Source organism: Terrapene carolina, unplaced genomic scaffold (assembly GCF_002925995.2).
Source record: "Terrapene carolina triunguis isolate 2854851 unplaced genomic scaffold, T_m_triunguis-2.0 Scaffold715, whole genome shotgun sequence".
In the NCBI taxonomy this organism is placed as follows: domain Eukaryota; kingdom Metazoa; phylum Chordata; order Testudines; family Emydidae; genus Terrapene; species Terrapene triunguis.
Genome location: NW_020665066.1, coordinates 2366857 through 2381652, shown reverse-complemented (window position 1 = coordinate 2381652; position 14796 = coordinate 2366857). Strand labels below are relative to the sequence as shown.

The 14796-nt window shown below is 41.5% G+C and overlaps 1 protein-coding gene across 1 annotated transcript in view; it reads right to left on the bottom strand.

The window, feature by feature from the left end:
- Window positions 1-14796, bottom strand: part of OSBPL5 (oxysterol binding protein like 5) — a 211593-nt gene that overhangs the window by 68863 nt on the left and 127934 nt on the right. Inside the window, exon 3 of the mRNA XM_029913588.1 lies at window positions 3343-3416. Coding sequence (XP_029769448.1) covers window positions 3343-3416 — 74 coding nt within the window. The remainder of the gene's footprint in view (window positions 1-3342; window positions 3417-14796) is intronic.

Genomic DNA, 14796 nt, shown 5'->3' with positions numbered 1-14796 from the left:
GGAGCGGGCGGGAGAGAGAGAGAAGGGGGGCGGCCAGGGCTACAGCGGGGCGCTGCCACGCGGCCCCTCCCGCTGCGCCGCGACACCTGCCGGGAGGGCTCCGCTCAGCAAGGTGGGAAGGACGAGGACTGCCCTGCCGGGCTTCCTGCAGGGCACTCCCGTCCTCTGCGCCGCCGCCCCCTACAGGGCGGCCGGAGCGGAACAACAACAACAACAAAAAATAGCGGCCGTGCCGTCCTAGGATTGGGCGGAATGCCGCCTCATTCAATCTGCCGCCCCAAGCACCAGCTTGCTCGGCTGGTGCCTGGAGCCGGCCCTGTTTATCATGATTGCAATGGTCAGAAAATATCAGCACGTCTCACATCTACAAACCTGGTTCAATTTGCCCCCTCTGACCAATAGGGTTGCCCAAGGGATACATTTGGCTTATTGTCTGTCTCTCTACTCCCATCCCAACTCCCCTCTATTTGTGTTTATTTAGTATAGTCACTGTAAATCCATGAAAATTACAATTTGGGTTCTAAAAAAAGTGTTTTCTTCTCTATTTATTGCTGATCCAAATATGACCTAATTAAATAAGCTCTCTTTGACTCACCATAGATGGAAGCACTATTTTAAATGTAAATATATATATTATATCTATATCTATATCTATATCTATATCTATATCTATATCTATATATATAGATATATATATATAAAAAAAAAAGATGCCTATTCCCAGCTCTAGACTCTTTGACAATTAAGAGCTACAATTCATCTGACACAGTTTCTAAACAACGCAACACAAACATCTTAGTAATGGACATGGATGGAGTGTTGAATTCATGCAGGAAAATGAGAAGAGACACCATATCACCTGTGGGTGAACACTTTTCACAAAGCAATCACTCTATATCTGACCTATCAGTCCTCATCCTCAAAGGAAACCTGCACAACAATTTCAAAAGATGAGCCTGGGAGCTTAAACTCATAACTTTGCTAGACACTAAAAATCATGAACTGAATAGAGAGAGACTAGATTTATTGCTTATTACAACAATCTATAACTCACTACCACCCCCACAGCTGCCTTTTCCCTCTATGTCTAGAGGGACGTTAACAGACCACCTCACCTTTAACGGTCCCTTGAAATATGTGTTAACGAGTTATGTTAATCTGTTCCAACTTGTATTTAACTGTGACACACAGAGTACATTTCCCAGACCTGAAGAAGAGCTCTGTGTAAACTCAAAAGTGTCTCTTTCTCATCAACAGAAGTTGATCTAATAAAAGATAATACCTCACCCACCTTGTCTCTCTTAGTAATGGAGAGTCAGTCTGCTTACATCATTTAGATAGGAAATGAAACAGGAAACCAACTACATCTTTCCAGGTCTAGCATGTTCAATCACCAATTTCCAATACTGGGGATGAGCAGAGGTGGCCAGGTTTTGATTTTCACAAACCCTCAGCATCTAAGTTATGGGGGCCCAGATGCACTTCAAAGGAGTTCTCTCTGTGTGGGTGAAGGAATTCACCTGCCTACCTCCCAGTGCAGGATCAGGGCCCTGGTTTGGCAAAAGCAGAACCGGGCCTGGGTCTGAACTAGGTTCCATGTCATCTCAGCCTCCAAAGCTGGATAAGGTTTCAGTTTTGCCTCATCTCCATCTAATTATTAGGTGATAAATGCCCCTAACAGCGTATAGGAAAGAATAACCAATCAAAAGGCTGCTTGATAAACAGCGAAAGCCCTTCTGGGTGTCTGAGTGCTCTGCAGCCTTCACCCCTTACCTAGACACACCTATAGGAACATAAATCAGAAAGCAAGCACTCAACCTGGAAATATACAGCAGGGCAATACTCAAATCCCTGCAACATCAATAAACGCATTTCAATGGAGGGGGAAAAGCACAGGAATGTAACTGAGAAATCAAACTCTGATTTACATGCCATTCTGTTGCCCATTATCTGTAGGCCAGTCCCTTGACTAGCATGAGTGGCCTAACCACGGATAAAAATCAGCTAAGTCTCCCCACCACTTTCCTAAATCACGGGTTTAATATCAGTCTGGTTGAGTCTCCAAGACGACTGGGATTAAAGAGGGCCCTGGGTTCAGATCGTAGCTATCAGGTGACTGTGGACAAATCACTGGACCTCTTTTTTGCACTGTCAAGCTATCTGGGAGCCTGGGTTCAAATTAGGAACTCAGCTGAAAAACAGAGGTTGGACTGGATCTCAGCTTGTCTAGTTACAGCAAGAGGGTATACACATGCACACAAAGCCATTTTGTACTAAGAAAGGTTACTGTCCCCAGTGCTTTTCTAGAACAGCATCTCTCCCACAGTGGAATCCTGATCAAGAAGCAGCAGGAAGTGTTTACAATCTTCTGCCCACACTTATAAGGGAGTCACAAGACCTGGGCAAACCAAATGCATTTAAAGATACACGAAAGTGTGCTCTGTATGATCGGAAATCATTTCAACCTCCAGCTGTTTCCTTTGTGCTGTATTTCAATTTCAGATGAAAAACTTTATTTCATTTTATAGCTTCATATCTGAATATATTAAATTAGAAACAGAAGCCTCTTACTAATTTTATGTCTAGCTATTCTTCGGAAACAAATTAAACCAACATCCCATGTCCCAGTTTCAAATCTAGATCCAGGTTCATAGGTTGATCCTATAGCTACATTGAGTCAATCCCGACAGGCAGAATTTTTTAGATTTGGATCCTGATTTTGAACTCCAAATTCAGGAGTGTTCAGATCCCGGTTTTCAGCTTGGCTTATGATACAGATGCAATGTTTTGATCTGGGATTTTGGCTCTTATTAATTATTTGTACTGCACTAATGCCCAGAGGTTCCATTGTGGTGGATGCTGTACAACAACATAATAAAAGTCTCAGCTCCCAACAACTAAGCTTTAGGCTCTCCTCCCTGACCTGAAACATTGTTTCGGGGGATGCCTCTTAAATAGCAACCTTATAGTGATCATTATTAATATCTACATTATAGTAGCCCCCATGCCCCTCCAAGATCCCAAACAATCATGGTCCTATTGTGCTAGGTGCTGTACAGGCATACGAGAAGGCGTTGATTCATCTGTATCCTTCTAAGCATGCTCTCTTTCATATAGGGTGACCAGACAGCAAATGTGAAAAATCAGGACAGGGGGTGGGGTAATAGGAGCCTATATAAGAAAAAGACCCAAAAATCAGGACATCTGGTCACCCTACTTTCATATCACACACATGCACACAGCATTACCGTATGTACTGCCAAAGATGCTCTCTGAAGGAGTTTAAAAATAACCCACACTGCGAAGAGATGCAAATGAGACTAAGAACAAGCCCCACAATACCTTACTAATGGAGACTGGAGTCTGTGGAGCCTCATCCTTCAGTGCTGACAGGCTGTTTCCTTCCATGTCTTTTCCTGCAACAGAGCAGTATAAACAAGAAATGAGAATTTCTGTGGAAAGTCATGGCTACTCCAAGCAATTACTCTAAAAAGACCTCTGCTAATAGAGAGCAGGAGAAATTGTCATAGGCGATAGACACAGTAGGGCAGCTCCAGGAAGACAGTGCTGCTTTAAATAACCTAGTCCATATGTAAATTAACTTCAGAAAACATGTTACAGATTTGCTGTAAGAGTTTCAGATAACAAAGGGCACTATTTAAAATGTTTGGTCTTTTCAATTGTTACTATTTAAATACTATATCCAAAAAACACTAAAAAATGAGTGTTAAGGTTGCAAAGTCAAGCACTCAAAGAGTAAGAAACGCCAGAATTAAGGCTGCCTATGCACTCTTAATTTGGCCCCCTATTCATTAGGAGATGGTCTTTAACTACATGTTCACATACTATTTTTCCACTGGCCTTCTGCCTCATTTAGTGCACAAAATGAGCCCCTGGTGAATTAAGAAGAAGCTTTTCAATATTTTGTTGTATCCTCCTTGCTCAATGCATGGCCCCATACCTAAATGTATTTGACAGTGTACATTCTTTTCAACAAATATTAACCTTAATTATAAAATCTTATAGAACGAGAACTGTATCTAGATGTAATTAAACAATGAAACAATAAAAGATTACAGGTTTTCTGGAATCAGCTATTAAGATCCCCTGACCAAGAGGTTATTGGATACAATAAGAAATATTAATAATAATAGTTAGCATTTATGTAGGGCTTTATATTTTCAAAGCAGAGTACATGTATTTCATACATGTTGAATATTTTAATGTTATAAAATATGTAATTCTATTCAGGACAATACAATGTTATTATCTACACAAATTCTGTATTTTTGGTAAATTGTAATGATGTCCATACACTAAAGGAAAACTTATAACCCCTATTGAAAAACCCATTCTATTAGACTAGATTTTTATTTGTCTTGACACTATTCTTTCCCAAGTCCAAAGTAACTTTGTTTTCAAAATTATTAGTGCTTAGGGTTCACAATGCTTGATACAGTAAATAACCACTAAAACTGTTGGCCAAAACTCAGTGACAATGTATTACCACCAGACGTGTTCATAGAGAAATTTCCAAACGCTACCGCAAGGTAGACAAGTCTCAGAGACACACAAAAAACACAGGGGGAAATCCTGGTGCAGCACTACTGAAGCCAATGAGAGTTTTGCCACTAACTTCAATGGGACCAGAATTTCACTTAGAGCATTTAGTGCAGTGGACTGGAAGTCAGGACTTGAAGCTTTATTCTTTGCTCTGCCACAGATGTCCTGTGTGACTTTAGGCAAGTCTTATCACCTCAGTGCCTCAGTTCCTCCATCTGTAAAATATGGATAGTACTTGCCTACCTGATGGGGTGCTGTGGATACATTAATGCATGTTTAGGAGAGCTCAGATACCATGGTGATGGAGAATCATAGAAATTGGACAAGTAGTCCTATATATAGTACCACTAGTACCATTCTCGGCTTGGGCCAATGAAACAAGAAGTATATTAAATAACTGTACAACTGAATCAAGTACAAACTTGGCATGTCAGTAAGAAGCAAAGTCTTAAAAATGCATCTAACAGCAATTTAAGAAGCCAAATGCAATGAGGCAGGCAGAATCTTGTGGAGGAAATTAAGTTTCTTATGACATTTTTTCTGTTAAACTTTCATTATAAAATGGGTGAGAGAACAATCTGTTTGGCTGGGCTGTATTGATAAATAATCGGAGTTGTGACTGTAAAGTCGATAGGATTTCACTGATCAGTATTGTTGAGGTTCTGTGTAGAAAACTGCTGATTACAGTCACTGATCAGCAATTCAGAGCCTCGTCGCTTTAGTTAATAGTATAAATGCTTCTCAAATTTAATTTTACAATTGCAAAAAGGCTCTCTGGACTCAGGATATCACTGAACTGAGCACCTTCAGCTTCCAGCATCATGGTTAAGTGCCCCTGTGAATTCAGACACAAGTCCCTATGCGCCTCCTGCTGTGGAGTGCAGAGGAATTGACCTAAGAAAGCAAATGCCTCCAGAGAAAGGAGAGGATAGGGAAGGGGGATTTATCTCCATTTTATACATGGGAAACAGAGGCTAGGTCTACACTACAGCGGGGGGTCGACCTAAGATACGCAACTTCAGCTACGTGAATAGCGTAGCTGAAGTGGCGTATTTTAGGTCGACTTACCTGGCTGTGAGGACGGCGGCAAGTCGACCGCTGCCGCGCCGCCGTCGACTCCGCTACCGCCTCTTGCCGCGGTGGATTTCCGGAGTCGACGGCAGAGCCATCAGGGATCGATTTTATCGGGTCTTCACTAGACGCGATAAGTCGATCCCCGATAGACCGATTGCTACCCGCCGATCCGGCGGGTAGTGAAGACATGCCCAGAGACACGGGGAGGTTAAGTGACTTACCCCAGGAAACTAGTGCCACAGCCAGGAACTGAACACAGATCTCAAACTACCAATATAATTCCTTAACCATAAATTCATCCTTCCTCTTAACAATCCTCTTTTCCCCTTCAGAAAAGGAGGCCAGAATAGCTACTTCATTCTCTGATGGACCCAGCTGCCTCTGTGCTTAGTTTGTCATGTGCACCACTTTCCTGTCATATGCCTTTGAGTTCAATATGCTATCATGGAGCAGATCACATCATGCATAATACCACAGATCACAATAAAGCACTAAATTCAAACACAGGAATAAGACAAGGCTGAAGTTGGTTCCTTATTCACAGTTCCTTAGTTGTGGTACTAGCTCCTTATTCATAGTTCCCAGCTCCTTATTCAAAGGCAGTGTCATGCCATGTCATATTTAGTCATGCATGCAATTCTACACTTGCATGCAAAATGGCATCCTCCACACAGCATGACCTCATACATACACTGCGTGCGAGGTCATGTTGTGTGGAGGATGCCATTTTGTCCATGCGATAGGAGGCTGGATGGAGTTGTCCCACAGGCAAAGCTGGTCCTGGGGCATGCAATGCATGCCTTGCATATAGTGACTACACATCACTGAACAAAGGCCAAAGCAGTTTTAAAATAGAGCACTGCAAGATTAAGTTGTTAGAAATGTTATCAAATTAGTGACTGTGATAAAAATTTAAGTTACGAATTACTTAATTATATATTAAATAATCACATAAGGAGCTGGGTTTTGACTCGCTGTACATGACAGATTAGGTCTCAGGTCACCTCAAGTGACATCTCTGCAACCATCAGACTGTTCTAAAGCTAGGACATACCACTTGCTGACCTTACAGGAGTGTTGATACTTGGGCCTACAAATTTACCCTAATTGTAAACTCAATTGTAAAAAGTATAGGAAAGTTCACAACATGTTAACATTTGTTACTGCAGGTTAATGTAACAGAAAGTCAAGTTGCTTTCAATAACAAGTGTTATAAACAGGCATAAGAGAACCAGATAGAGAGACTAGAGGAGTCCAAACAAGAAGGTCACGCTGATATAATTCAAGGATTATGCTGAAATTCCCAAGGATTATGGAAAAGCAGACAATGTGGAACCAGAAATTAATGAACCAATTTTGGTTCGTCGGATATTAGGCCTAATTGGTAGACAAAATAATGAGGGGATGGGCTATTCCATCCATCCTTCCCTCTGTGGGTCCTTAAAGAAAGATTTGGGGAAGAAAATAGAGAACAGATGGAGGCTAGTGGAACGAGCTTCACCCTCATGACTGCCACCGTTACCATTTCCTGGAACCCCATGCCTTTGTCATCCTGATCCTGAGAGAGGTCCTGACCAGACCAGGCCAGAGAGAGGGAGCCAGATGACACTGCCACCGCTACCAGCTCCAGCTGAATCTCAAACACCACCTGAGATGAAACGGGATTGGACTTTACCAGCAGCAGCAACAGCTCCCTAGGGTTGCCAACATTGCATTTAAAAAATAAGGGACTGATTTCTTAGCATTCTTGCCACGCCCCACCCCACCCCACTCTCCTCCAGATATTATTTATTATTATTGATGATGATAATAATCAGCAGTGCTCACCTACATTTGCCAGGGGTATTTCTTGCTGCTTTTTGCAGCACTCAGCATCTTGTTGTACAGAGATGAAAAAAATAAGGGATGTCTCTTGTAATAATAATGGACTGTTGGCAATCTTAGTTCCAGCCCATCTCAACTAACTTCTCTTTTCCCCAAAAGGACGGCGATTACTATCTTTGATACCATCTAGGACAGTGATTCTCAACCAGGGGTACCCGTACCCCCAGGGGTACACAGAAGTCTTCCAGGGGGTACATCAACTCATCTAGATACTTGCCTAGTTTTACAACAGGCTACATAAAAAGAACTAGTGAAGTCAGTACAAACTAAACTTTCATACAGACAATGACTTGTTTATACTGCTCTATATATTATACACTGAAATGTAATACAATATTTATATTCCAATTGATTTATTTTATAATTATATGTTAGAAATGAGCAAGTCAGCAATTTTTCAGTAATAGTGTGCTGTGACACTTGTGTATTTTTATGTCTGATTTTGTAAGCAACTATGTTTTGGGTACACAAGACAAATCAGACTCCTAAAAGGGGTACAGTAGTCTGGAAAAGTTGAGAGCCACGGATCTAAGAGACTGTCAAAGAAGGGCATTTTCCTTCTAAAATGGAAGGGCCCTCCCATTCCCGCTAGTCCCCCATCACCTTATACCCCAACACTTGCCTCTCATTCCCACCTACTTTTCCACCCCAGTCACCTTCATAGAAAGCATGTGCAGTTTTTTTTGTTTTGTTTTTTAAGAAAGTCATTTCAGAGCTTTCTGAATACTCTGCTGTACTCAGATATTTCCCAACAATAATAAAAAACCCTTTGACAGAGGCAGATTGGGTTGGTGCCTGGGATAGCACTTAGATTAGAGAACCATAACATACCCCGGGAGCCACACAGATCCTGTGACGGAGAAGTTATTTTACAAATAGTTAGCCTCTCTCTGCACATGCACAGTGTAATCCACTGGGTACGTGAGCCTGCTCAGGCACCTAAGTTAAGAAACGAAACTCTTTCAAATAACATTTTAATTTGATTCCCCCAAAGGGTTTTGGGGGTAACTCTTGAGCACTGGAGATACTGGTGCAATGATCTGAACCTTGGTTTGATCACTTTTTGTGCACAAATAAACATTGCCAGAATGGGTCAACTTTAAGAAAAGTGGTCTCTTCCCCCATCCCCCACCAGGCGCTGTATTTTGGGAAACTTGTCATCAAATGACCCTGTCAAGGCTGTATCCCCACTTTGAACTTTAGGGTTCAAATGTAGGGGCCTGCATGAAAACTTCTAAGCTTATCTACCAGCTTAGCTTTGGTCCGCTGCCACCATCACAAGAATTCCCTCCCTGGGAAGCCTTGAGAAACCTTTCACCAATTCCCTGGTGAACACAGACTCAAACCCCCTTGGATCTTAAAACAAGGAGAAATTAACCATCCCCCCTCCTTCCTCCCACCCTCCTTTCACCAACTCCTGGTGAATACAGATCCAAACCCCCTTGGATCTTAAAACAAGGAGAAATCAATCTGGTTCTTAAAAAAGAAGGCTTTTAATTAAAGAAAAAGGTAAAAATCATCTCTGTAAAATCAGTATGGAAAATAGCTTACAGGGTAATCAAACTTAAAGAGCTCAGAGGACCCCCCTCTGTCTTAGGTTCAAAGTACAGCAAACAAAGATACACACTCTGGTAAAAAGGTACATTTACAAGTTGAGAAAACAAAGTAAATCTAAGACGCCTTGCCTGTCTTTTACTTACTAGTTTGAAAAGGAGAGACTTGTTTAGAAAGATGGGGAGAACCTGGATTGATGTCTGGTCCCTCTCAGTCCCAAGAGCGAACCCCCCTTAAAACAAAGAGCACACACAAAAGCCTTTTCCCCCCCAAGATTTGAAAGTATCTTGTCTCCTTATTGGTCCTTGGGGTCAGGTGTCAGCCAGGTTACCCGAGCTTCTTAACCCTTTACAGGTAAAAGGATTTGGAGTCTCTGTACACAGAGAGCTGTTACCCTTCCCTTAATAGTTATGACAGACCCCAAATTCGAATCACTAACAGAGCCCCACGACCCCATGAGACATGCCAAATTTCAAAGCAATTCAAGTAACCATGTGGACTTTAGAGCACTTAGAGTTGAGCTTTAAATAGAAAGCAGGTCTTAACTGTAACAATAACAGAGCTATAGCTGTGCTATAATTAGATCCATAAATTTAAGAGTACTCTTGGATTCCTTGCTGACGCTAAGTTCTCACATAGCAGCAGCTACAAGTCATGCTTTCTTGCCATCTCCAGTTGGCTAGGAGACTCCATCCCATCCTCATGGGCAATGTCAATTATTCACGCCTTTGTCACCTCTCAGCTGGACTACAGCCACATTATAAACTTGGGCACGAAACCTTCAGCATTTGGGAAGCTCCAGCTAGTACAGAACACTGCAGGGCACCTCCTCAGCAACCCAGGCTACCACAAACACATCACATGTATCCTCTGCTCTCTGCAGTTGTTTTCCATAGAATTTCTAAGCAATTTAAAGATCTTGGTCCTTATCTTCAAGGTGCTCGATGGCCTGGGTTCAGGCCATCTAGAAGATTTCCTAAGATGTGGAAGAAATACCATGGTCAACAGCTCTGCTCCTCAGGCACAATGTAACTCTACAATATAGAATCATAGAATATCAGAGTTGGAAGGGACCTCAGGAGGTCATCTAGTCCAACCCCCTGCTCAAAGCAGGACCAACACCAACTAAATCATCCCAGCCAGGGCTTTGTCAAGCCTGACCTTAAAAACCTCTAAGGAAGGAGATTCCACCACCTCCCAGAGTAACCCATTCCAATGCTTCACCACCCTCCTAAGTAAAAAAGTTTTTCCTAGTATCCAACCTAAATCTCCCCTACTGCAACTTGAGACCATTACTCCTTGTTCTGTCACCTGCCATCACTGAGAACAGTCTAGATCCATCCTCTTTGGAACCCCCCTTCAGGTAGTTGAAAGCAGCTATCAAATCCTCCCTCATTCTTCTCTTCTGCAGACTAAACAATCCCAGTTCCCTCAGCCTCTCCTCATAAGTCATGTGCTCCAGTCCCCTAATCATTTTTGTTGCCCTCCGCTGGACTCGTTCCAATTTTTCCACATCCTTCTTGTAGTGTGGGGCCCAAAACTGGACACAGTACTCCACATGAGACCTCACCAATGTCGAATAGAGGGGAATGATCACGTCCCTCAATCTGCTGGCAATGTCCCTACTTATACAGCTCGAAATGCCGCTAGCTTTCTTGGCAACAAGGGCACACTGTCGACTCATATCCAACTTCTCGTCCACTGTAACCCCTAGGTCCTTTTCTGCAGAACTGCTGCCTAGCCATTCGGGCCCTAGTCTGTAGCAGTGCATGGGTAAAGCTTATGCATGCAGTAGGCAGAACTTTCAAGGGGGGCAGTCCTCAGACTGTGAAATGAACTCCACCAGGAACTCAGGACAATCACAAACGTCACCACCTTCTACTCCAAGTGCGAGGCTAATTTCTTTGACCTTGCCTTCTCTAACACACACATAATAGTAACATGTATTTTTAAATAACAAACAAACCTAAACAAGACAATCCACTGCACTTGCTTCTATCCCTGGGGTGGGGGAGGATGAGAGAACAAACACCGAAAGATAGATGTGTAGTGACGTTGCTTAATACACTACTTCCAGGTGCTCAAATACTGCAGCAGTGAATGTGCTATAACAATCTCTCCAGAATAGATATAATATACTTTGACTGAGTACCGTATGACACGCTGATTATTGATATTGTATAGCGCTCACTTTTTAAAGCAAATGTTAAATGGATTAAAAAATGGCTAACTGACCGGTCTCAAAAAGTAGTTGACAATGGGGAGTCATCTCTGAATGGAGGTGTTTTTAGGGGGCTCTGCAGGGATCAGTACTAGGCCCAACACTCGTTAATATTTTCACCAACAATCAGGATAAATATAAAAATCATTCCTGATAAAGTTTGTGGATGATATAAAAATTGGAAGAATGGCAAATGAGGAGGACAGAGCAGTCCTATAGAGCGATCTGGATTCAAGCAAAATCCATTTTAATTAATTAATCTAGGAACAAGGAATACCGGCCATATCTATCAAATGGGGGGCTGTGTCCTGGAAAACAGTGACTCTGAAAAGGATTTAAGTCATAGAATCAGAGAAAAGTAGGGCTGGAAAGGACTTTGAGAGGCCTTCTTGTCCAGCCCCCCTGTTCTGAGGCTGAATCAAGTATATCTAGACCTTCCCTGACAAGCGTTCGCCCAACCTGTTCTTAATCTCCAACGACAAGGATTCCGTAACCTATTCCAGTATTTAGCAATCCTTGTAGTTAGAAAGATTTTCCTAATATCTAACCTAAATCTCCCTTGCTGTAGATTAAACCCATTAGTTCTTGTCCTACCTTCCTTGGACATCGAGAACAAGTGATTACCATCCTCCTTATAACAGCCCTTAACGTATTTGAAGACTTATCAGGTTTCCCCTCAGTCTTCTTTTCTCAAGACAAAACATGCCCAGTTTTTGTAACTTTTCCTCAGAGGTCAGGTTTTCTAAACCTTTTAGCATTTCTGTTGCTGTCCTCTGGACTTTCTCCAATTTACTCTAAGTTTTTCTTAAAGCATGGTGCCCAGAACAGGACGCAGTACTCCGCCCAGGCTATCCAGTGCTGAGTAGAGCACGACTGTTACCTCTTGGTTTTACATACAACACTCCTGTTAATACGCCCCAGAATGCTATTGGCCTTTTTCACCATTGCACCACATTGTTGGCTCACATTCATTGTATGATCCATTATAACCCTTAGGTCCTTTTCAGCAGTACTGCTGCCTACCCAGTTATTCCCTGTTTTGCATTTGATTTTTCCTTCCCAAGTGAAGTACTTTGCACTTGTCTTTATTGAAGACAATTTTGTTAATTTCAGACCAATTATCCAATTTGTCAAGATCATTTTGAATTCTAATCCTGCCCTCCTAAGTGCTTACAACCTCTTCCATCTTGGTGTGATCCACAAATTTCATAAGCAAACTTTCCACTTTATTGTCAACTTTATCAATGACTTGGCTAAATAACTGAATGTGAGCTCCCAATGTGATCCTTGGATGTATAAATAGGAGTAATGAATACGAGTAGGGAGATGATTTTACCTCTGATTATGGCAGTGGTGAAACCAGTATTGGAATGCTGTATTCAATTCTGGTGTCCGCATTTAAACAGGATGTTGAAAAATTGGAGGGGGCACCGAAAAGAGACAAAAAGTGATTCAAGGGCTGTAGAAAATGCCTTACAGTATGAGTTAAAGAGCTCAATCAGTTTAGCTTATTCGAAGGAAGACTGAGATGTGGCTTGATTATGGTGTGTAAATACCTCAACATGGACAAAATACTGGGTCGTAACAGGCTCTTTTAACCCAGCAGAGAACAAGAACCAATGACGGGAAGCTGAAGCCAGAAAAATTCAAATTAGAAAGATGTGTGCCTCATTTAACAGTAAGGGTGATCAATCATTAGAACAAGCTACCAATGGAAATAATGGATTCTCCATCCCTTGGAGTCTTCAAATCAAGATTGGGTGCCATCCTAGAAGATACATTTTAGTCAAACACAAATTCTTACTGAGCTCAGTGCAGGGTAAATCGGGATGAAATTCTGTGGTGTTATACAGGTCAGACTAGATGAACTAATGGCCTCCACTGACCTGAAAATCTCTGACTATGAAACCCTGTTACTGGCCCTTCTGCACACACCCCTTTATCCAAGTTTTCCCGCTACAAAGATGTTCGGTGCTATGGTTGTGTCAGGATTACAGACTATAAAAATCTCCTTATGGGGAGGCAGGCAGCACCTAGTTATGCAGCAATTCAATGCAGAATTTAATGAAGTAACTTCCCTTCTGTGCAAAACAGGGTCTTATACAAACCCTTAGATATGCTTAAGTATAGGTATCGCTAGCAATCAGTACTAACAGCAGCAGCAATGGCTCAATTAATTAAAATATTATAAATACTAAATAGCAACTTCTTTACTTATTTTACAATTTCAGAGTCAAAGTAAACAAGTGCAATGCATTAGGTCAACTGAGTATGTCATTTAATTAAGAGTATTTCTTATGCATTTCACTTGCAGTTAAGTCTGATCACAGAAACATTCAAATATTTGACCCTCTGATTTACATCAGAGATTTCTGTGCATGATCTCAAGTAAGCTGAAAGAAAACAAGATGCATTGCAAACTAGCAACTCCTGTATCTTTTCAAATACCATTCACGGATCAGAGAAAAATGAAATGCCCTACTTCAGAAAAATCCTTCCTCTGCCCTCTGTAGCTCTTTTCCAAGTAAACTGAATATAGCATTAACATTTAAAGTAATGTTTCAAAATACTGGTTAGTTCAATAAGCCATCAAATTATTTGCGTGAAACAGAATCTTTTGAAGCAAAGGTGTTGTCCTTATAGCTACAAAGTTGTCGGGACAACATACAACACTGGGAACCATTTTGCATGTTCCCACAAACATGGTCAAACTGAGGGCTGGCATTTCTATGATGGAATTTTGGAATTAACACAAAGAAGGTGAAGATATTCTAGCCACAGAGAGAGTTTTCCAAATTCCATTGAAGTGTACCAAGCCACATTGCTGCTGTGTGAGTCTCACAGTTCAACTAGCTGCTTCAACTGACTATAGTATAAAGGCATAAGTAATTTGCAAGCACTGTTTTCAGTTTTAGAACCACCAGAAACCACTCAGAGCAGCAGTATGCACTGAGCTAGGCCTTGTATGTTTGCAGACAGTTAATAAACATGATTATTGGGAGCCAGCTGTGTCCAAATAGTGCCTTCATATTTTTTTTTTTGGTGTGAAATGAGCAAACGACAAAACACTAATAAATGTTTTTGTATCTGTAGTTTACCCATGTTTCCTGTTCTTAATTCACGTAACAGCAAACCACAGATCCTATAGACTTCATTTGAAACTATCATAATTTCTGTGAAAACATAACTGTATTTTGCAACAAATTGGCTGAATATGGCTTTTTATTATTGATTTTATTTACATATCTATTGTACATTTACTAACAAAGAAAACTCAAATCAACATTGGTATAATATGTGTGCCAGAGCAAAATTAAAAGGTTCACTTCTGCGAGTGGCATATCCTCATCTCTTCATAATGAAAGATCTCTTGCAGGGAAGTGTCACTTGGGGTGACCCAATATATATTTGGTCACAGACAGCCAGTCAAAACCAAGCTCCTTGTTCAAGTTCTCTTTACAACACTGAAGTGAAGGAGGGAGGGGACATATGGCAGCATA